Source organism: Phoca vitulina, unplaced genomic scaffold, assembly GCF_004348235.1.
Source record: "Phoca vitulina isolate PV1807 unplaced genomic scaffold, GSC_HSeal_1.0 scaffold18, whole genome shotgun sequence".
Classification (NCBI taxonomy): Eukaryota; Metazoa; Chordata; class Mammalia; order Carnivora; family Phocidae; genus Phoca; species Phoca vitulina.
The window spans coordinates 14,794,441-14,818,471 of NW_022589721.1; the positions used below are offsets into that span (position 1 = coordinate 14,794,441).

General features: G+C 40.9%; 1 protein-coding gene across 2 annotated transcripts in view; it reads right to left on the reverse strand.

Moving 5' to 3' along the window:
• SAMD12 (sterile alpha motif domain containing 12) overlaps positions 1-24,031 on the reverse strand; it is a 379,933-nt gene that overhangs the window by 333,204 nt on the left and 22,698 nt on the right. For both annotated transcript variants that reach the window (XM_032415888.1, XM_032415887.1), the window contains exon 2: positions 7,271-7,449. In XM_032415888.1, coding sequence (XP_032271779.1) covers positions 7,271-7,449 — 179 coding nt within the window. The remainder of the gene's footprint in view (positions 1-7,270; positions 7,450-24,031) is intronic.

Genomic DNA, 24,031 nt, shown 5'->3' on the forward strand with positions numbered 1-24,031 from the left:
CACCTGCTGTTAGGAGCTCCATCTCCCCCGAACATCAACTTTCATTCTGCAGCTTAAAATGGCACACACTATAGTCTTAATACCCCAGAAAAGTACCATGAACCAAATGGGTCTAAGAACTTGTGTCATATAAATCTGTCAGCATAACAGAGTGAAAAGCACTGGCCATGGATTAGAACTATGTTTCAGGCTAGACTGGGCCATACTGGCATCAAAATCTTGGAGAACCCATCGTCTCAGTTCCCTTACCTATAAATTAGGTGGGCAGATGCTCCCTAAGGTTCCTTCTTTGTTGAGCATACCATGAATCTATGGCTCAAATACATCCTACTTATTCCACTTTTCAGATCTCAACACTTCAGTAATGAATGCTTACCTCTTCAAATATGGGTTTGCTGTAGCTTTTCCTGAGATCTTTCCAAGTGCCCAGTATGTATGTGTTGGGGCCCTGGAACTCACACAACATGAAGTCATTCTGGCTTGTCTCTCTTGTTCTGACCCTTCTGACAATTCTTAAAGTGTGTGCTCATTATGTTTCCCATGCATTATTTTCCTTCATATCACTGGTGACATTATATTGGATTGGCAGCTTCTTTTGGAGACATGCTTGCTCCCCGAGCCAAGAAATACAGATAGCCAAGAATTAGATCATTCTATCCCCAAATTGCCACAGACCTTCTGAGAGGCAGCTGAGCAATGTAATTTGATCAAGGTTTAAGTACAATCCACCCTTCGCCTTTTAACCCAAGTCAAAATTCTTTTAGTTTTCTGTTGTAATCCCAGATGAATGCTTCCTGCTCATAGTTACAAATGTCCACCAGCCACCTCCAGTCAACTCTCATTTATCCGCCTGTGGCTTATCCAAAGCACCAGGCTTTCTCCTCCTCCTGCCTCCAGCACCAAGTTCCAGGCCAGCTCCTTTAACTCTGTGCCAAAGAAATACAAACTAAATCTAATATTAGCCTAATGAGAAAAGGCTATCTGCTGCCAAAGATTCACATAATGCATCCCAAAGCCAAAGGCAGGCAATTATTCACTGTTTTAGATGCTGGCATTGCTTCTCCCTTATATAAACAGAGATCAAGATTTTCAGTATTTCTCTGAGGAATACAGATGACATGCAGTGTTTTTTAACCTCTTCTTCTGCTTAGTTGGCCAGATTCTCAGTATAACAGATTCTATTTTCTTTTCAAATAAATAAATCATTTGTACATTTAGTGTCAAGGGAATAAAAAAAACCCTGGGTTTGGAGGCATTCGACTTATATTTGAATGCTAACTTCCTCTAGTTGTTAGCCAGAAACTAAGTTTTGGCAAGTCATTTGAACACTTTGTTTTCTTAGCTACAAAATGGGGATACACATTAAAAAAAAATACAGGTGGGTATTTTTAACTGGGTGGCTCACTCAGTTAAGTGCTCGATTCTTGATTTCAGCTCAGGTCATAATCAAACGGTTTTGAGATCAAGCCCCATATCAAGCTACACACACACTACTGAGCAGTCACACATATATGAGGGACACTCAAAAAGCCATCTTCAAAAAGCCACCAAGACTCCTGATTATCACTCTGACTTACCACTTTACAGGCTCTAGTGAATTACCATTGTTGGCCAAAAATAAATAAATAAGAATTTACTGTAGGAAACCCTTATTTTATAGGCATAAGAACACAAAGGGAGCGTTTCCTCATGAGCACCTAGAAAATCAACTCTAGAAAGCAAAAGTTTTTCATTTCCCTACACTGTGTTTAGGCCACCGGTGGGCATACATACTAGAATTCCAATGGGAAATGGCCAGGATACTACCTGCTGATAGGTTGATGCATTCCACAGCCAGAGTTGCCACGGAAACTGAAATCCCAACCATCAGAGCATTTGGGATCATTCTCAAAAGAGACCCCTATTTCAACATTTTTTATGACTAATGCACCTTGGAGGCAAGGCCCAAGGACAAGAGTCAGAGAGAATGTTAGTACTACTTTTTCATCTTACTCCTATAACCCAGAGAACTTCAGTAGCTTTCTATAGATCAGAGCACTGCTGACAGAACTTTGTGATGTTCTAGGTCTGTGCCATCCAAAACAGTAGCCCCTAGACACATGTGGCAACCGACCACTTGAAATGTGGCTGGTAGGACCAGGGAGATGAATCTACTGTATTTAATTTTAATAAATTTAAATAGCTACATATGCCTAGTGGCTACCATATTGGACAGTGCAGGGAGAAAATAGATCCTTGCTCTTCATTGCAGCATTCATATCCCATAAACTTGGCTCTAACATACTGTTCTAACCTGTTTCCAAAACATGAGTCTTGATTCCAAGGGGACTGATGCTGAGCACACCTAAGGACGTCTGCTGCGAAACCCTGGCTCCAGGTTCAACTTCTTTGCTTCCATTCTTATGGCTGCATATTTGACTTTTACCTGTATTTCCCAACCCAGGTCCAGTTCTACTCTCCTGGTGCATACTCTCTGGCTGCCCCGTCTCTACGGCTTGTGAGAAAAGGCTTAATAAACCTTGGCCCTGGGCCTGTCCAGGAAGGACGACCTCAGCCTCTCACAGGACTATTTCCTTGTAAACTGCTATGTGGAACTATACATGGTCTGCAGGACTAGGAGTTGGCCTTGGGCCTCCAAGACTAGAATGGTAAAAAGAATAAAAATAAAAATAAATCAATGGGAAACAGAGGCTGTGCCTTCTCTGTGTTAAGACCACCTTGGCTCTCATCTGTGGCAGCTATACATGCCCCTCTATGGGGGAGGGGACAAAAGAAGCTGTGTACCTTTATAATTTCTGCACCTCCCTAGGAGATGAAAACGCTATACTTCTTAGCTCTTGCCCTGTATCCAACTGTAAAACTAAGTTAACAGTTAACACAGGGGTTTTCTTTGTTTGGTTTTTTTTTGCATCTTCAACTTGTGTGGTTCTGCATATATAATCTCTCCTGAGTCCCAAGTGCTCAGAAGCATTTAGAATTTGCATTGGTAAATATCTTTTGCAGATCCACATTTCAGTTGGCTCCATTTTTTTTTCCAGCTAGACTCAATGCTGCCCAATCATGAGGCTTAATTAAAAGTGAGCTTGGCTCTCCACTGGTTTCCCTTTGTTCTGTAAGAGCTATGGCATCTCCTGGCACAGACCCCCCTCTTTCTGGAACTAGAGTTCTAGTCTTTTGAGGATTAGAGCCAAAGGCTCTAAAATCACATTCTAAGAGAAGTAAAAAAGATAATTTTTCCAAGAATAAAGATGAGAGAGAGAAAGAGAGGAAAGAGATATATATTTTTAGATTATGAAAGCAATACAAATTTCAGAGTCAAGATGGTATATTAAAAGCTCATGCTACAATCCCCCCTTCCTCAGGCTCTAGAAACTTGAAGGTACTAGAAAGTACATTTTTAAGTTGATATAAAGCAAAGCTTGAAATCATGGAGGAGAAATCTTTAGGTGTCAGAAAACCACAGCAGTGAGGGGGCATGAAGCTCACTACACCTGCTGGGGATCTGGGACAGGTGATGTGGGGCGGGATTGGTTTCAAAACCCAACACGGCTGGACTCCAAGTGGCGAGGCCACAGGCATGATGGGGAACTGAAACCAGGTTCTTTGTGTGAAGCCTGCAAGCAGGAAAGTGCATATGGGATGGGGTGGGGGGCACTTGATGTGCATCATCCGTAGCCAAGGGGTAGAAAGTCAAACTGAACTCTAACATAACACTTGGCCAGAGCTGTGACATCTCAGAAAGTTCAAGAGGAGGCAAACACAAAAGCACCTCACAAAATGGTCTCCACAACTGAAGGCACGTGAAGGCAAGAAGTCTCCAAGAGAACTCACTGCCTTAGCAAAGAACTTACTAGCAACAATGGGGAGGCCTGGGAGGAAATACAGCACCTTAAAAGGCAGAATATCAACTCAAACAGAAAAAGTCAGAGTTGAGCTACTCAAGTTAATAGAGCAATCTGAAAAAGGATTTGAAGTCAATACACTTAAAAACGTGCATATCTTAAAACAAAAACAAACACAAACCTCAAAACAGAAATGAAGAGAATATTTTCCCCATAATCTCAACTCTGGATATAAACTGTGGTTCGAATTGTGGAATAAACTTTTCCAGACTCAGTGATGCTTTTTACAGAAAAAGACCTTTTTACATAAATGGGAACATGCTATATACACTGTGCCGTCTCCCCCCATCCCTCGCTTCAAAATATTATCACACTAATGTTCCCACATAAATACTGATATAGATTGAATGTCTATGTTCTGTTAAAATTCATAGTTGCCCTCAATTCGATGGTATAAGGAGGTGGAGCCTTTCGTGGGTGCTTAGGTCATGAGGGTGGAGCTCTCATGAATGGAATTAGTGCTCTGAAGGAGGCTCCAAAGAGCACCCTTGTTCCTTTCCACCATGTAACACAGTGACATGATGGCCATCTATGAACAGGAGGTGGGCCCTCATCAGACACCGAATCTGGTGGCACTTTGATCATGAACTTCTCAGCCTCCAGAACCGTGAGAAAGAAATTTCTATTGTTTAGGGGACCTGGGTGGCTCAGTTGGTTAAGCATCTGCCTTCGGCTCAGGTCATGATCCCAGGGTCCTGGGATCGAGCCCTGCATTAGACTCCCTGCTCAGCGAGGAGCCTGCTTATCCCTCCCCCTCTGCTGCCCCCTCTGCTTGTGTTCTCTTGCTCTTTCTCTCAAATAAATAAAATCTTTAAAGAAATAAATTTCTATTGTTTATAAGCCACCTAGTCTGTGGTATTTTGTTATAGGAGCCCAAACAAAGATAAATACATAGGTCTCCTTTATCCTTTTAAAGGGAGGATTCTGTCCCATTGCATGAAATGACATAGTTCCTTTAGCCAGCATCCTAGAAATGGATATTTGGGCTGTTTCCAACATTTTCATATTACAAACCACGCCAGAGTGACAATTGTCCTGCAGTCATTTTTGCACATCTGGATGATTATTTCTTAGGACAAGTTTCTAGAAAGGGAATTATTGACTTGAAAATTACACACATTTAAAATTCTAATAACTACTATCAGACTGTCCTCCAGAAAAACTGTACCAATTTATACTACTGAGTGGCTTTAAATGCAAACATTTCTAGCCAGAGATTTTTTTTTTTTTTAAGTTTAGAGTAGGTCAAGTTACCCGAGATTCACTTACTTATCTAAGAAAAAAGAAGAAAACTCACAACTCCAATAACCCTCTCAAGGCAACAAGAACATTTAACTGTGTGTGTACACGCACAAAACAAGTTCACACCGTGGCACAGGTTTGGTGTAGGTAACACTGCAGGTCTGCAATAATCATACTCTGGTCCTTATTTTGAATTCTGCACCCCCCCACCCCCACCCCCAGCAACCACTGCTGTCATCAGGTCCTCCATGAAGGAAAGCAAATACTTTGTCTAGGCTTTACTAAAACTTCTGGTCTGTTCACTCCTAAATATGATGTCAATGTGAAAGCAATCTCCTTAACCCCCTTTCACTGTAGATGAGCAGGATAATTCAAACGAATCTGGTTTTCCCGAGGAAAGGCTCATTATAGACTACTACATTCTCCATGAAGTATGTTTTCAACAAAGCAGCCATAACGTGATCCAGAGGCAAAGGCAAATGCTACCAACGTGAAATTCAGGAATTACTAGAGTATCACATATTCCAAATAATTCACAAGTAATCACATCATGTCAGACTTAAAGAAAACTTTATATTCCTGAACTGCTTTCAAATAAGAGATAATCTGGAAATGTTTAAAGTTGAATTCAAATCAGACAAATAACAGCTTTTTCACTCTAATTTTTAATATTTTAAGCATCCTTTTGAAAAGATCCTACTCAAGCTATTTATCTTCCTAAAGATCCTTAATACTTTTTTTTTCCCCTTGCTCTTTCAAGATGCCTGTGTAGCATCAGAGATTGAGGAGGTTTAAACATAACAGGATATAACAGGGCTCACCTATTTCCAACTCTGTTCACAAACCAAATTCAACATCAACCAATTTCCTATGAGATGCAATTTCTCTCCACTAAAACACTTAGTGCAAAATATGTGCAATATCCTGGCTAAATCATCTCCCATGCTCTACAACACACACAAGCATGCACTTCAGGTCATCAGTTTTAATTATCCACACTCAAGAAGGGAAGCAACAACAGTAATTATTCAAAATTGTGGATAAAGCAGAGAAATTCACATTTCATTTTGGAAGACGTTTGGAGTGGGGAGGGAGTTGGTTATTGTAGGACAGCAAAATGACCTTTCTACTTCAAGTTTTTCTTGGGTGATTGTAACCTTTGCTTTCCAAGGTATGCACAGATTCATTCACACAAACATCTGACAGGAAATTCCTTTGTAGAGAATGCACAAGGGAGAAACCAAATACCACATGAAGACAAGTTTCTTTAATTTCCAAGGGGCAAACTAATATGAACATCTTCAACTGTGCCCCAAACATGAGCATCTTCACTGATTTCAGATAAAAATCCATCTACTGCTAGTTCCATTGTGAGAAACCTTTAGAACAGGTGGTCCTTACTAAAGAATCATCTACCCGCCCTGTCCCAGCTTACTGGTGTGTTATGTGCCTACATCTAAGAAGAACTAAGTATCTGAAAACAAAATAGAAATGGTTATCTCTTTCATTGATTAGAGTCCTGTTTATGATTGTCTACCTCACAGAATTGTTACAGAGACACACTAGGCCGTACATCAAGAGTCTGGGAAACAGTACCTGGAATACATGCATATATTTAATAAAAACACCAGTGATTAACAGTGTGTGTCAACAAAATCCCTCACACACGTGCGGCACTGGGCCTTTTTACAAAATCCTTCCAATGTATGGTATTATTTCATCTGTTCAACCCAATGGTGGAGGGAGTTTTTATGACCTGTACATAAGAAGAATCTGAGGCCTGGATAGTCACATGATATGCCTAATGTCATAAAATGATAAATCTGAGACCGGCAAACAAATCTTTCACCTTTAAGTCCAACACATGCTTCTTGATAGCCCATTCTATACCATGCTCGGCCTCATGACGTGACATGGCCCCCAAATGTGTTTTAGTTGCACTCCAAAGGGGATGCAGTCAACATTTTGGTTTATTATTGCCTAGAACCAAGAAGCAGTCAGTGTTCGTTTAACTGAAGATACAACAGTGAGCAGTGAAAAAGCACCCTCAAGTTCTCTGTGGCTGGACCACAAAATATCGAAGCTGTAACTTTCGAATCTCCATAATTTGGTGGATTATGACCTACCTTAGCCGTCTCAGCTTCTGCTGGCAGTCGCTTGGGGGTTCCTTTTTGGTCAAGCACCTTCTGAAAATTTTTGTTTTTAATGGATTGAGATTCAACACCTTCCCCTTCAATCTGCAGTTTAATGCCTTCGGCCCGGGCAGAGTGATCAATACCCCGTGGATTCAAGCCACAGTGGAGAGCTAGGAGAGAGGGGAAAAATTTAACTCCAAACAAGTCCGACAAAGAAGGTGTCCACGACAGATGATATTTCATCTGACCTAAGCAGGAAGAAACAAGGCAGCAGCAAGTTTAGAGGTGGTGTGATAACTATGGGAAATCCTCTGGGGAGAAGGGAGCATGGCGTGGAGGGCACCCTGAGCTCTCAAGTCAAAAACTTCAGTACAAACCCAGAAACCATCACTTCCAAGTTGTCTGACCTTGAGCAAGTTAGTAATTCCCCCATCACAGATGAGAATACCAAATCAGGCAACTTCGTTACTGCCTCCCACACACGCAACTAGTTCAACCCCTACGGTTTAGCTTCTAGTCTCTGCCTCCATCTGGAGAGCACTCCTTCCCTCCCCCTCTGAATTTATTCAAGCACCCGCTGGAGTGCACCCTCTTGCATTCACTGCACAACTATTTGCTGAGCACTTACTATGTACCATCCCTGGGTTAGATCCTGAAAACACAGATTTTTATATGACAGATGTTCCCTTCAAAGATGCTATGGTCCAATAGGAGAGGCAGAAAAAAAAGACAAAAGGACAAGTGATTTTGAACGAGTTATTATTGCTACATGAAAGAAGGAAAGACCAAAGTGGAGGGTTCCAAGGAGTCAAGCCTACTGGCTTCTGACTTTTCCTGTTTTATCCTCTCCACATCCTCTAACATGGATACCCCTGCAAAATCTACAGCCCATTTCCTGAGCATGTTTATTCGTTCAACAAATACTTACTGAGCCCCTCCACTGTACCCAGTATCCTGAAAGAAATAGCAATGAATGTTATGGGAACCATACATTTCTCCTAGATGACCTCCATGAACCACTAGGGGTGTGGGTGGGTGGGTGTCTCTCTCTCTCTCACCAGGAGTGTATGAGGCTGTGTGTGTGTGTGTGTGTGTGTGTGTGTGTGTGTGTGTGTGTGTGTGTGTGTAGTAAATTATCTCACCTCCCTGGGACCCCACCCCTTCAAATTTTGTGAATTTGAACCCTTTGGCCTCAGAGGACTCAGGGCCAGAGCCTTCCCTCCCTCCATCCCCCTCAGGACTCTACCTCACTCATAACCTTTTACTCAATATCTTCAGTATCCCCCCCTTTCTTTTTTAGCCAACTGCTGTGATTCTACAATTCCTCCCTTACTTGGCATCCCATTCAGGTCAGGGTTTCCTCCTACCTGGCTTCCAAGAGAGTACGTGACACCTGAGAGATGAGGGTGAGCTTCCCAGAAGTGAGGCAGGGGTTCCCTCCCCACTCTCCATGCTTTCCTTAACAGGAATCATCCATTCCCACACTCCAATGCAGTTAACCTGCCGGTGACGCCCAAATGTTAACTGCAGCTCAGAAAGACCCGTTAGGAGCTTCAGACGAAAGTGAAACTTGGAACTCAAGATCCCAATTTCAGGGTATCACTGACACCTCAAATTTAACATGTTCAAAGCTGATTCTTGGTTTTTCTACCACTCCCCCCAAAATGCCTTTTCCAGTGCTCTCCAGTTACACAGAAACTGAAGAGTCATCCTTGGCAGGGCACTCTCCACGATTTGCCACAGCCCTTCCATCTCTCGCCAGGCCCAGCAAGCTCTACGCCCACAGTGCTGCTCCAATCCATCCATGTGGTTCCATCTGCACTGCCATCACCCTGGTCCGAGCCACCCACGTCTCTCATCCACACTGACTAGCCCAACTGCTCTTCCTCGCTTGAGCCCTGAAACCCCATCTTTAAAAAATGTACAGGTCGGATTGTGAGACCCTTTGGCTTAGAACTTTCTAATGGCTTCATTTTATACCAACATCGTTCAAAAACTGTAACACGGCTAACAAGGCCCCTGCATTACCTGTCCCCTTCCCGCTTTTCCAACTTCATCACCCACATATCCCTCATTTACTCTACTCTGACCACACACTTCCTTTTCACACTTCCTACTTCTTGAACACATCAAGTTCTTTCACACTTCCTGGATTTCGTATGTCATTTCTTTGCCTAAAATGTTCTCCCCATTCCTCACCTAACTCCTACTCATCTGTCAGGTTTTGGCTTAAAGAACACTTCTTCAGATAGGTCTTCCCTTAATCCCCTTCCTCATCCCCTGCCCCCACCCCATGTTGGATCATTATGCCTGGAACAGTGAGTATTCAAATATTGAATGATCTTAAACTACTTGTACAAAGGTCTATGTGCATGTGGTCTTATTTATATCCTTCAAAATGAAAATTATCTGTGAATTTCTCTTCTAGCTTCTAAGATTCTTAGAGCCAAGAACCAGCCTATTTCATGGTGCACAGTAGACATTCAACAAGTATTAGTTCACAACTCCTCCTTTACGCTTTGTACTGGATCTCAAATGATCTTCATAAAAGCTCAGTGAGATTAATTACACTCATTTCACAGACAGGGGAAATGAGACTCAAGGCGCATAGTCACAAAAAGTGATGCAGGTATCTACTGGGGATTACAAAGATCAAGCATCATTTAGGATATGGATGATTTCAAGCTTTGGATGAGCAAAACCAAAATAGATTAAATAGTAAGGAAAATTATTAGCTTTCAGAACAGGAAGTTCAGTAATGGTAAAAGTCCAGAGTTTGTGGATTTGCCAGCTCTGGATTTGCCAGGTCATCGAGGATTCTGATTTTTTTTTTCTTCAGCTTTCCATTCTGCTATCCAGAACATCACCTATGTATGTCCTAAGTCTGGGTCCCCTCATGGCACCTAGAGTTACAAACTTCTGGTTCTCATCTAGCAATAGTGACAGTCAATGGTTGACATTTTTCTCTTTCCCCTAATCCTCCTCCAAACTTTCATTTTATCTCACAGCCCAAAATGAATCACACACCCATTAATGAACTAAAACCCTGGCAGTGGAGATAGGGTTACCCTTAAACCAGCTGGCCTTTCAGCTAAAGTTCAATTCCTCAGACCACATGCTGTTATTCAAGAAGGCAGGGGCAGAATGGATGTTGGAGAACCAATCACAATGCCCATTTGAGGCAGTGGTAGAGAATTTAGTAGCCAAAGTCTGTAAGAGCAGGACACTAATTACTGTTAATATCAAATCAGCTTCTGCATCTCCAAAGAATGACCTATTTGTAATGGATATTCAAAATGTTAAAATCATGATTATATAAAAAAAAAAAGTTTGCTTGTAAAGGGAGATGAAAAATTAACATGGGATAGATTTGGGCATTGGAGGAAGAGCAACATATAGCTTTGATCTTTCTCTCCAGCATGATACCTGGCTACTTCCTGCCTTGAAATTCACAGCCTCCGAATACCACTGACTTGCTGGTAGCTTCTGGTAACCTCCTGTTCTCCTTCCCCACCAAATCAGGCTCTCATACTTCCTTCATCTTTGCTCAGGCTGGTCTCTCCTCTTAGAAAGAGGTTCTACTCCGCCCCAGTCTTACTTGCTCCTTTGGGAGGCTAAGTCCACCCACCCCATGTGTCAGCTCAGACCCTCTGAAAGCCTTCTAGGCAGTTTCTGGCTACTAGAGCAAGAACCACTGGGATATGCTTCTTCCATGTACATAGTACCCTGGTTCTTCATCTCCCTCACTCTATCGAGGAGGTCTACCTCACTGATCTGTACACCTCTCCTACCACAACTACATGTTCCTCAAGGCAGGCCCTACCCCTTGGTCACCTCCATGACCTCCACTTCCCAGTCTAGAACCTGGCACATAATAGGCCTTTAAGAAACATTGTGGATCAGCTGCTGAATGAACCAGCAATCTCTTTTCTTTATACAACTGTGCCTTAAATCAAAAGGAAACTTCTCTCTGCTGGTAAATACCTTGCATTTAAAATGTAAGGTAACTATAAACATGAAACAGAATATGATGTTTTGACTTTCTACACACGTAGCCACCTTCCTCACACAAATATTTTAATCCTCCATAGCTGTTCCCTCCTCGCCTGCAAACCCAGTAGTTGATTTAGGTTTTGTGCTTGGGTTTATTTATTTAAAACCATTTCTGACAGGCTTTGCTTTGTTTTCCCTGAAATTTCATGTCCCTAATATTTACAAATCAAGCAACTTTCAAATGGCCTCTTTACAAGCTGTGACCTTCATTTCTTTGTTCATCATGTAAAAGGAGCCCCATCTGAGTTCTCTTTTCTGTCCTCATCACTGTCCTTTCTTGTTTTCACTGATGATATTTACTCAATTTAATGGGCTCAGCAGCTCACAGGTCAGCTTTGAGACCCTCTTTGTGCTTCCCTGGTCTTCCTGACCCCTCTGTACCTTCCTGATTCCTAGTTACTGAATGGACACTGCAAGCTGTCAGTGAGTGGTCTTTCCCTCAAGGGCTGCCCTCGTCATTTTCATGTTAGAGTTGCTAATACTAAGCTCTTTAAAATCAAGAATTAAAAAACCAAAGATTTCATAAATATTTCTTTAAAAAAGTTAATAGGGACTTTTATTTTTATATTTTTTTTTTACTGCAAATGCATAGGCTTTTGCATTGCTTTTGAGATGCCACAGCAAAGCTACCATCTCTTTTTCACGTGTACAAACCCATCCCCTTGTGTTCTGCTACTGGGAATGTAAAATAGCGCAGCTGCTGTAACACTATATGGTGATTCCTTAAAAAAAAAAAAAAAGAGGGACCCTGGGGTGGCTCAGTTGGTTAAGTGTCTGCCTTTGGCTCAGGTCATGATCCCAGAGTCCTGGGATCGAGTCCTGCATTGGACCACCTGCTCAGCAGAGAGTCTGCTTCTCCCTCTGCCTGTCACTCCCTCTGCTTGTGCTGTCTCTGACAAATAAATAAAATCTTCAAAAAAAAGTTAACCATAGACCATCTGATCTGGCAACTCAACCAAAGAATTGAAAGTAGGGACCTGAACAGGTATTTGTACATCCATGTTCACAGCAGCATTATTCACAATAGCCAATAGGTGAAAACAACCCCAATGTCCCCTGTTGAATGGATTAAAAAAATGTGGTACATACAACAGCATATTCAGTCCTGAGAAGAAATGAAATTCTGACAGATGCTATAGCAGGGATGAACCCTGAAGACATTATGCTAAGTGAAATAAGCTGGCCACAAAAGGACAAGTATTGTATGATTCCACTTATACGAGGTACTTAGAGTAGTCAAATTCACAGAGACCAAGTACAACAGCGGTTACCAGGGACTGGAGGAGTGGGGGATGGGGAGTTACGGCTTAGTACAGTTTGTTTGGGACAAAAAAGTCCTGAAGATGGATAGTGGAGATAGTTGTACAACAATGTGAATACACCTAATGCTACTAAATCATATGTTTAAAGAGGGTTAAATTGATAAATTTAATGTTATGTGTAATCTGTAGTAAACAGAATTTAAAAACAAAAACAACCCACTCCGTCTAATTTCATCCCCCCATACTGCCTCCATAGGCAGAAAGAGAAGTTCCAAAGATACTTTATTCAAAAATGAGGTTTTTTCAACAAGCTCATTGTGATTTTCAAACTAGAACATGTTTTCTTAAAAAAAAAAAAAAAAAAAAAAAAAAAAAAAAAAGCTCAACTACATCATATTATTTTAGAATTTCCCTGGAAAGGGCATATTTTCTAAAAAGGGGCCCCAGTCTGACTGTCAGAAAAGGCGCTTCATTGTTGGAAGTGAGCCTGCATCCTCCTGGACCTGCCCTTAGATCCCATTCCCACGTGACAGAGCTCACAGTAACAGACTATGAAGAAGTGCCAGGCGTTCTGTCTGAAGGCGAGGGGAGAACCAGGGGGTGTGCTGGTCGTGCATTCCACTTGCAAGTGTGTCCCACTTGCCAAGAAGCCATCCAGCTTCCAGTTCTTCCAATCCCCACCCACACCACACTCTCCCTGCAGTGAAACAAGGGACTGAGCCTCATTCAGGCTGGAAGTTCCTTTATTTGGGGCTTTGCTGGTAACAGAGATGCTCTGCAAACACTTCCCAGGGCCATGAGGTCGCTCCAGATCCTGAACCAAGAGTTTCTACCATCACACAGAAGCCGCTTGCAGCGGAGAGGTTTTTTGTGCTTCCCTAATTTGACAGAATTGGTCTTTTTATATAATATACTCTTTCCTTATTTTCAGGGAGACCCTTTATGAAATATTAAATTATCTATTCTTTCCACTATGAAGCTTTAACTGATTTTGCACCCATTATATCCTCTCTAAGCAATGTGGACAATTCACCCATTTTTCTTATTTGTTCTCTCATTCTCCCCCTTTTTTCTCTTCCTCCACCCACCCCATGTACGTATACACCATGTGTTGCAAAAATTAACGCATCTGCCTAGTCTATGACTAGGAACCCCTTGAAGCAAGTGACTGCTCATTAAAGCTTTACAAACCTAGCGCCTAGCCGAGTGACTAAACTACTCTAAGTGCTCAATCGTTGTTTATAGAATAAGCAGAGGTATGGTGGAAAGATACCAATGCACTCCCACTCCCTGCCATTCCCTTCTTAAGGGAACTTACAGCTTTTACTTTTCAAAAAAGCAGATCAAAGTGGCTTCTCATCTAATTGTAGAATTCAAAGATATGTTAAGTCACAGAAACACAGAGCCGTTCTGAAAGGGATTTACTGGACTGCCTTCTGCAGAAACCATCTTACTCATCTGTGTGCCTGCAGAGACTAAAACGCTGTACATATCTGGCACCCAATAAATGCTGCTAAACAAACACACGACCTTAGAAACAAATGTACTCCAATCCCCATCATTATCCATTGAAGTTGAGATAGTTTATAATTTACATATACGTCTTGCTTCTAGCTAAAGTTCCTGGAAAACACAGCCCTTGTTTCATACCTCTTATATAATATACACATAGCAGACACTCTCTAAATATCTGCTTAATTCACGGAAGTGCCTTATTATACTCTGGATTCAAATTCAGCAGAGCATTACCCTCTAGAAGTAATCTGGGCATCACAAGAGACCTCTCTCTACAGCAGACACTTCCCAATGTTGTCCTCCTTGCCCACAAGGTCACTCACTTTCCCAGCCTCCCTTGCAGCTACATGTGGCTGTTAACAGATTCCTGCCTATGGGACCTAAGCAGAAGGATGATGCGTAAAGACGCAGTACTGGAACTGACAAGAGAACGGGTTTTGATATCAGCCTTCTCACCACCTCGCTGCCTCGAATGCAGAGGTGATATCCGGAGTGGCTATCAATCATAAGGCTATAAACATGAAAGCCAAGAGGCTAATAGCCACATTGGCTCTACCATCACTGAGCTACTCAAACTGGGTACTTAACTACCTACCTCTGGACCTGATGCTACACAAGAAAATTAATCTTTTACCTATGACGCCACTGAGTCAGGTGTTCTGTGACTTAAGATGAACCATTCCAAACTGACACATGATTCCACTTTAACAACATAATTACTTAGCTCTTCCTTAAGGATAAAAAAGAAAACTGAAATCCTAGCAAAATATTCTGCTCTGGGTTTCATCATTCCCATTATGACTTGGAAAGCTGTATAAGTATGGTAATACCTTAGCAAGGAAGCTGTACATTACAAATACATGTTATCAAGAAAAATGTTATCATAGGTAGAATCAATCCAGATGATACAGTAAAGACCTGATGGCAAAACATACTCATTGAGGAGACTCTGGTGCCCAGAAAAGTGCCTAGATCACTCATTAAAACTTATGCATGAATGAGAATGTGCCCATGGGTGTCATATCACTAATGTTTTAACATGAAAGTATACCAAGTGTACAGGAAATGTAGGTCTCAGAAACACAAGCTTGGATTAAACTAATGGGCAGGGCACACTGTCTCTTTGGGCAAAGAAACCTGTCCAGCAGACATCTGCTAAGGCAGGGTCAGCAAACAATGGCCCAGGGGCCAAATCTAGCCCACTGCCCGTTTATGTAGGTCATAAACAGTTTTACATCTTTAAGTGGTTGGGGGGAAAACCTAAAAAGGATATTTTGTGATCTATGAAAATTATATGAAATTCACACATCAATGTTCCTAAGTTTTATTGGAACACAGTCATGATTATGTATATGTTTTCTATGGCCACCATTGTGCTACAATGGCAGAAGTGCATAGTTGTGACATACCATATGGACTGCAAAAACTAAATATTTACTAGTTTTCCCTTTACAAAAAAAGTTTGCTGTACCCTGTTCTAGGGTAGGGTGTATCCATATCCCGGAGGATACTGGGATCTAAGAACTGTAGCCCCCTCCACCATAACAACAAGGCAGAATTCAGAGTCTTTGAGGGACTCACCTATTTATTCTACACTCTCCCACTCCCAGGCTCAATTATATTTGATTTTATCATTTGGGTCAGGCTATGAGGAGACCAAATAGGATTTCCAGACCTCTCCTTGGTCAGCTAGATGTGGTATTCCATATATATATATTATATACAATATAATTACATATTCTATAAATTTATTAGATATACACCAGCTAAATGTGGTATTCCATATATATGTACATATACACACACACACCAGCTAAATGTGGTATTCCATTATATATATAATATATATATCCCATTTTATATATATATAAAAAGACACACACAACCAGCTTAATGTAGTATTCCATATATATATAATATATATATCCCATTTTATATATACACACACACACACACACACACACACAGAAGCTTAACAGTTCCGTATACACCAGCTAAATGTGGTATTCCATATATATGTATATAAAGACACACACGCACACACACTGAAGCTTAACACTTCCAAATACAGGTTGGAGTCCTTTCCTACTATCAAAAAGAATAGGGGTACTAACATAATAAAATTAAATTAAAAAAAAAGAATAGGGGTAAAATACAAATTTCCGGTAACTCAGAGGCATTAAAAGAGGACAGGTCCATTCTAAACAAGTCTGTAACTGACCAGTAATAGACGGCTCCCCATGTGTTACTAAGAGGGGGCTGGAGAGCAAGGCATTCTGCTGATGAGGAGAGAAGGCAGCAGGTATCATGAGACATGATGGGTTGAACCCCCAAAATACTCTTACTGTCCTCAGGAGTCTGCCCAATTGTAGCCCTGGTAGCTACTGTGTGGCCACCGGAGCTGGGGCTGGATGACTGTCCATCCCAGCCAGATATTCAGACCACGTGCAGCTGTGTCAGGACTCTGCCTCCTCTGAGCCCCATGAAGCACCCTCACCCTGGCTCACTCATCCAGAGATGATTTCACCTTTGTAAAAAGAGTTTGCTATAATGGATCCTCACTCCCCAAACACACTTAAGAGTGATAACCACAGCAAACATTCACCCTTCCTACTCATGATATATGGACTAGACAATCTAAATACAGCAGAAATTAAAATAATGCTGAACCTAGGCCACCATCAGTATGGGGAAAGGCTTTGGACAAGCTCTAAGGCACAAACGTTAACTCCTCTCTTTCATGAGGAGAACACAACCACAGATACAGTCAGAGGTTCTATGAAGCTTTAGACAGAGGATTCAGGTATCCGAGAGAAGTAGGTCGTCTACACTGGTGACTCAAACCTTTTTAACCAGGATACTATGAGAAACGGATTTCACACTATGACTCCACGACCAAAAACATCTATGTAAATAAATGAACTGAGCCAAGTTTCATAAAACTTTATTTTTCTTTACTGTATGTGATCTACTCTAATTTTTCCTTAGGTCTTTATATTTTTAAACAAAGTAGTGCCTCTTAGATGTTTCTAAAAGACGGAATAGACATCTCTTGCTTTGTCCCACTAAGGAAAAATAAAAACCCCAGACATTATATGACACAAACACAGGACAGTCTAGAACTCAAGGAAAGACATGATGTGCATTCCTTGGGTTTTCTTTTCATCTACATTCCAGACTTGGAACTGAAGAAGTCTACGACCTAGAAACCTCAAAGGGCAAAAACAAAAAATGAGACAAAATCCTGCTTCCTCTGCCAAAAGACCACAATAGGAACAGCCTAGTAAGACAAACTTTTAGACAATAACTACTCTACTCAAACATCACAGAAAAAAAAATGTAACCCAAGCACCCATACCAGCAAAGGTTGAGTGAGAGCCTAGACTTCCACCCTCACCAGCCTACAATAAGGTACTCCAAAACCCCCAAGTGGGTGGTGTCATAGAAAGTCACATAGGGAGCCCAGACTTTCATATCTGTCAATGATTATCAAGGTCACCTCCTCACCCCTGCAATGTCAGTCAAGCTGATGTGAGGAGGCTGGACTTCCATCTCCATCAAGCAATAAGGTGGCCCCTCCTTTCTGGGATGGTGTCAGAAGAAGCCTGGTGGAAAGAGTCAGGACTTTTCACCACCATCCAGTGATAATGAGGAGGCCCTAACTCCCAGGTAACATCCGGCCAAAGTGGTCTCAAAGCCAGCTAAAACAGAAAGTTTAAACATGATTAAGTCTCATAAAATGAATATGTTCAAATTTTGATAAAAAAAAAAAAGCAACTCATAACCAAGAACAAGGAAGATCTCCTACTTAATGAGAGAAAGACAATCAGCAGATGCCAACACCAAGATGACAGAAATCTCAGAACTATTGACAAAGATTTGAAAGCAGCTATGATAAAAATCTTCAGTGAGCAATTATACCTGCCACAAATGAAAAAATAGAAAGCTTCAGCCAAGAAACAAAGTTGCAAAGAAATAGAAGACATAAAGAACCACCAAATGGAAATGTTATAACTAAAAAATGTGATAACCAAAATTAAAAGGTCAATGGATGGGTTCAATAGCCAACTGGAAAAGAAAGATTTCATTGCAAAAAGTAGAAGGAACTTTCTTGTAAGTGGAAATGTTCTATATCTTGCTTTGGTTACATAATACAAGTATCAAAACTCAGAACTCAACACTTAAGATTATTTAATATACAATAGCAAGCATATATCTTAAGAATGAAACAAAACAGAATACAGACATTAGATATAGTTTACTTTTATTTTTTTAAAATTTTTATTTAAATTCCAGTTAACATACAGGGTAATATTAGTTTCAGGTATACAATTTACTGATTCAATACTTCCATACATCACCGAATGCTCATCACAACAAGTACACTCCTTAATCCCCATCCCCCTCCCCTCTGGTAACCATCAGCTTATTCTCTATAGTTAAGAGTCTGTTACTTGGTTTGCCTCTCTTTTCTTCCCTTTGCTTGTTTGTTTTATTTCTTAAATTCCACATGAGTGAAATCATATGGTATTTGTCTCTGATATATTTCGCTTAGCCTTATACTCTCTAGCTCCATTCACATCATTGCAAATGGCAAGATTTCATTCTTTTTGATGGCTGAGTAATAATATCCCACTGTATATATATATATATACCACATCTTTATCCATTCATTAGTTGATGGACACTTGGACTGTTTCCATAATTTGGTTATTGTAGATAATGCTGCTATAAACATTGGGGTGCATGTATCCCTTTGAATTAGTATATTTTTTTTTAGAGATTTTTAAATTAACAATAATGTATTATTTGTTTCAGGGGTACAGGTCTATGATTCATCAGTCTTACCCAATTCACAGCGCTGTGTATTGTGTAGATATACTTTACTTTTAGATAGAGTTGAGAAATGATTTTTGAATCCTGTTTTCATTCAGATCACTCCCACCCAACACATCTACCCATTGAGTCAAGTCCAAGTTCTATTTTCTTGCTATATGTTGATAAAGTGAGATAACCTATAGAATACCTGACATTGACCAAATGTTCAATGAACATCCATCTCCATTTTTATCCTACTGCCCTCCTCCATCACAATGGAGGACTATTTGGCATTAACATTTTTAACAATTCTGAGTCAACAAAATGGTAGTAATGTAACTTTAAAGGACAAACATAGTACAGACTTTAAAAGTGACAATCCTGGAATGAAAAGGGCAAACTGAAGTGAAATTTGGGGGGGGGGGGGGGGGGGGGGGTGGATCAGAAGGCAAAGAAGAACTTTTCAAATATACAACCTTGGTGAGAGAGTTGAGAAATGAGGTTATGAATAAAGATAAAACCCAATACCTGCAGCTTGTAACACACTTTCTGCTGCTGATCTGACAGCAATCTCTGTCAAACAATACTAATGGAAAGAAGTGACTAATAGTTTAGGAAGTCTACATATTACAATGTGGTATTTCAGGAAGGGAGGAAGAAGGGATGGTACAAAGTTAACATTAACGGAGGACTTTTCATCCTCCATCACTAAGGTATTAGAAATCAGAAGGGAGGCTTTCACCGGTCTCTGGTTAGTACAACCATCACTGTCAGTAACCGTCTAAGCATGATGCCTTAACATGTGGATCGTGTGCTGTGAGGGCCGTCATGACCTCTAGCCCGCCATGTCTGCATGAGCATGTGCACATACCTGCCCCCATCCGCAGTCCCTGTGGCCCAGGGATCGTGTGGGATGTGCTGTTGATGCACTGCTGCCCGCCAGGGCCTAGCCAGCCCCCTCTCCCAGCCAGGGCTGTGCGGATGGCTCCAGGGGCTGGGGAAAGCCAAACTGCCAAAACTGAAGTTGCCTCCATTCCCATCTGGGAGGCCAGGTGTCCTCACACCTCTGCCTTCTTTGTCCCAGTGGGCAGTGCTGGAGCCCACAGCCCCAGCAGAGAGCCCTTGCCTGACAAAGCCAGAGGCCAAGCCTTAGTCCCATGTGGGGCTGGAGTCATGTGCCTGGCTTGTCAGTATTTATTGCCTCCATATGTGCTGTACTCTGGGCCCACTGGCCTACCACTTCTGCCCACCATCCTCAGCAGACCCTCCCCGGACCCAGCCAGGAGAACTGTGGGCCCAAGTATGCACAGAGGCCTCCCCTGTGTCTCTCCTCCCTTGTGCCTCCCCGTCAGGCTCTGGCCTAGCATGCTCAGGAACCAGAGACAGACCCTGAAGGGAGGGTGGGGAAGGAGGGGTTAAGGCCACCATGAAAATGGAAAAAGGGGAAATGAAAACAAGGCCTCTTATAGCTCACACAACATTGTCCCCACCACACCATGATACTCTGGGGAATAAGAGCTATTTTTAACTACCTCTACATCTTAATTATTGCTTAGTTGGTAGAGCCATGGGCTTTGGAGTTGAATAAATCTGGTTCTACCACTGTCTAGCTGTGTGGCCTTGAGCAAATTACTTAAGCTTTAGGTTAAGGTTATCTTACCTATAAAATTGAAATACTCCTAACTTCTTTATAATGTTTTAGAAGAATTAAATGAAATGTATTTAAAGTGCTCAATGCTTGGCACATTGAGTGCATGCTCAACAAATGTTAACTATGGCTTTATTACTTCCTTTGCTCTTATTAATATCTTACTCATCTTGATTTCATCAGAAACAAGTATCTTTACCCTTTGTATACACATCTGCATGTGTGTGGACACAATAGCTCCACTAAAAAAAAAAAAAAAAAGGTGACTGATCAGGTCAGTGTAGGAGGACAAAAGGTCAGAAAAAGATTTCAGAGAAGAAAAAGAAGCTTAAAAGTCTCTTGAAAAAGTAATCCTGGCAACTAAAGAAAAATGAGTATTTCAGGCAAAAATAAGTATGCGTCAAATCACAGAAACATGCAAAAGGCTTGATAGGTTCCAGTTTGCCTTGATGAATGGGTGTGCTTCCCTCCCCCGAGGGGCTGGAGAGCACAGGCAATCTTGTTTGCTCACACTTTCTATTCAGAGTAACTTGCCAGAATGCTCAAGTTTAACCAGGCCCATTACTGTTTCACTTAATCTTCATAAATGTATGTGTGTGCGTATGTGTGTGTATGCACAGATACACGTAAGTCAAAGATCATGGCAGCTAAAAGGAGAGCCATAAGAGTCAATGGACAGATCTTAATTTGTGGATTATGAATCAGCATCCTTCAAACTTGTGACCTGAGGACGAAAAGTAGCTCAAAGGTCACTAGAGCCATTCATACATACGTAACTTGCTAAAGATTAACAAAAGATGCTCCTTTGAAATTGAAGTTTACTAAGAAAACTGATAAAATGCCATCCAAGTTGGCATCACAAATTGCAGCTCAACACTCCTTAGTCAATCTGTGAAGCCACACTGTCCAATAAGGGACCCCAATAGTAGCCTGTGGCTATTTTAATTACACTTAGATAGAATTTTTAATTTAGTTCCTCAGTTACACCAGCCACATTTCAAAAGTCACTCATGGCTGTGACCACCATATTGGACAGTGCAGATTACTGAACATTTCCATCACCAAATTCTACTGGATAGTGCAAATTTAAAAGATCAGTGTCTCTCTTCCCAATGTTAAAATCCATTTGTTCTGTAAATGTTACTTGGAAGAAAAAAAACAAAAAACAAACTGAGATTGATGAAAATAATTTGACTTTTCTCAATTTTTTTAAATTGTTCTTAGTCATTTAAATAACCACATGTACATTTTAGAGATAAGAGAAAAAAGATAAAATGCCATATTAGGGGTTTTATAAAATTTTTGCTCTTTTAGAATGAACAGCACTTTCAACCTATTGCTCTTTTACAGAAGTAGATCTGAAGTGTATAGAAGTGACTTCTTATTTAGTTATTTTAGACAATAATCAGATCTTTATTACCCAAACTGGTTGCTTCTATGTTGCAGATCAGTGCTATTTTTGTTGTTATAAGATTTTAAAGACCCAAGATTATCATGGAGGGATATAGAGATAAACTGGGAATCAGAGAAATCAGTTCTGGCAAAGCTCAGTCTCAAAGAGTCTGAAAGAGTGGCTCCCAAATGTCTACCCAGAGAGGACAGATAGAGGATGAACATTTTATTGGTCCTCAGTGAAATGGAAAACAAAACAAAAAACCAGATAGCTCAGTTCTCCACTGGCCAAAGTTTTCAGTATAAAGCCTTGTCCTTTGATATTGTCTTCTCTGCATTTTTTTTTGTATTAAATGCTTATCTTTTATGAAATTAGATAAGAGGTGTGTTTCTGCGCACGTGAGTTTTAAAGTTAACAAAAGTTATATAAACTGTGAGTGTCCCCATTTAAAGCAAAAATTTACTTGATTTACTTGTCTATAAAAGCTAAAGGCTAATGACCAAAAATAAGCAGGCCAATAGTTACTTGCAGATGGCATGAGAGTAAGGGAGGCTGGGAATAAGAGCTGCAGAGAAAGTAATGAGAGGTTTCAAAAATTGAGAAAAGAATACTTCCAAGGCGGGGCGGGGGGGAACCCAAAAAAACAGAACAGGCAAGACTTCATAGAACTTAATAGTTCAGATAAGTTTTGAAGGGGCCAGGTTTGCATCCATAGATCAGGGAAGGTAGCGAAGCGGAGGGACCAATTAAAATGAAGGTACAGATTAGGCAAGTTTGGAGCATTTATAAGGAAGAGTAAATCATCTGAAAAGAAATTATGGAGATAAGACAGGAAGATAATCAGCAAGTAGATTATAAGTGTATGGGTTTTTGGTATTAGGATCAGAAGTCTGGGATTTTTCACTGAACAACTGGAAAGTGAAGAAATGCTTTGAGCAGAGGGAAATAGCCAATGTTGTATTTCAGTAATAAGGATGAATAAATATGTGACAATATTCATCTGTGAGATGAACTGCATCTTAAAGGATGCTCACAAGTCTCATTAAAACCTTCTCCCCATTCCAACACATACTTAACATTCCTCAATCCTAACTCCCAAAGCATTTATCCACACTACACAAGGCAGTACATGGCCACTTCAAGTCATGACTGTAAAATTAGGCATCCAATAAATCATGTGGTTGTTAACGATCAACTTCACTACCTGTGTCCTTTAAAATACCAGGTCCATAATAGGGGCTAAGTGATGACTGCTGGTACAAGCCAACATCCCACAGCTCTTATGTTCCCACCCATGAGTCCTACAGTTGAACACTGGTGGGTGGGCGTGCATCCTGTGGACATTTTAATCACATATATAAACACTGCCCTAAGAGACAACTGAAGAAACAACAACACAAGTAAATGGCAGAAAGCATGACTGTATTTGAGAAAGGATTTATATTCCTACTTAGCTTTGCAAATCAGACGATGCTTCTAAAATATTTTACCAGGTTCTTCATTGGTCTAGATATTCTTGGCTGGTATACAAAACAACAAAAACAATTCTAAAGAATACACTCTGAAAGATTAGCAATTCATTTTATGGTGGTGTAAATTATTTCTAAAGATGCTTCTAGTCAGTTCTCAATATGATAGACATTAAAACATTGTAAACACCAACTGTTAGACTCTAAACCTCTCCTTTAAGATTAAAGAGAAGGGGGAGAATCAAGTATACAGAGCTCACAGCAGAGAAAACCCATCAAACCAACCACTTGCGTCCTTGGCCTGCTGCTAACAAAAGCCATGAGGAAGATGGCACCCCACTTCAGGTTTTCAGATTTCAGCTGAATCTTCAAGCTCTGCCCTATCTTACATCTTCAACCCACTCACTCCTCCCATAAGGCCATTAACATGCTCAAGTCTTGCCCTACATAGTAATTTTCCCCAACTCTGTTTACTTATTAACAAACTACTCCCTTCTTTGTCCCTTCCCCAAATAAGACTATTAAAAGTACACTATTGTTTTTACTTTAGGCAGACCTAGATGGACACTATTCTAAGCACATTACATGCTAGGG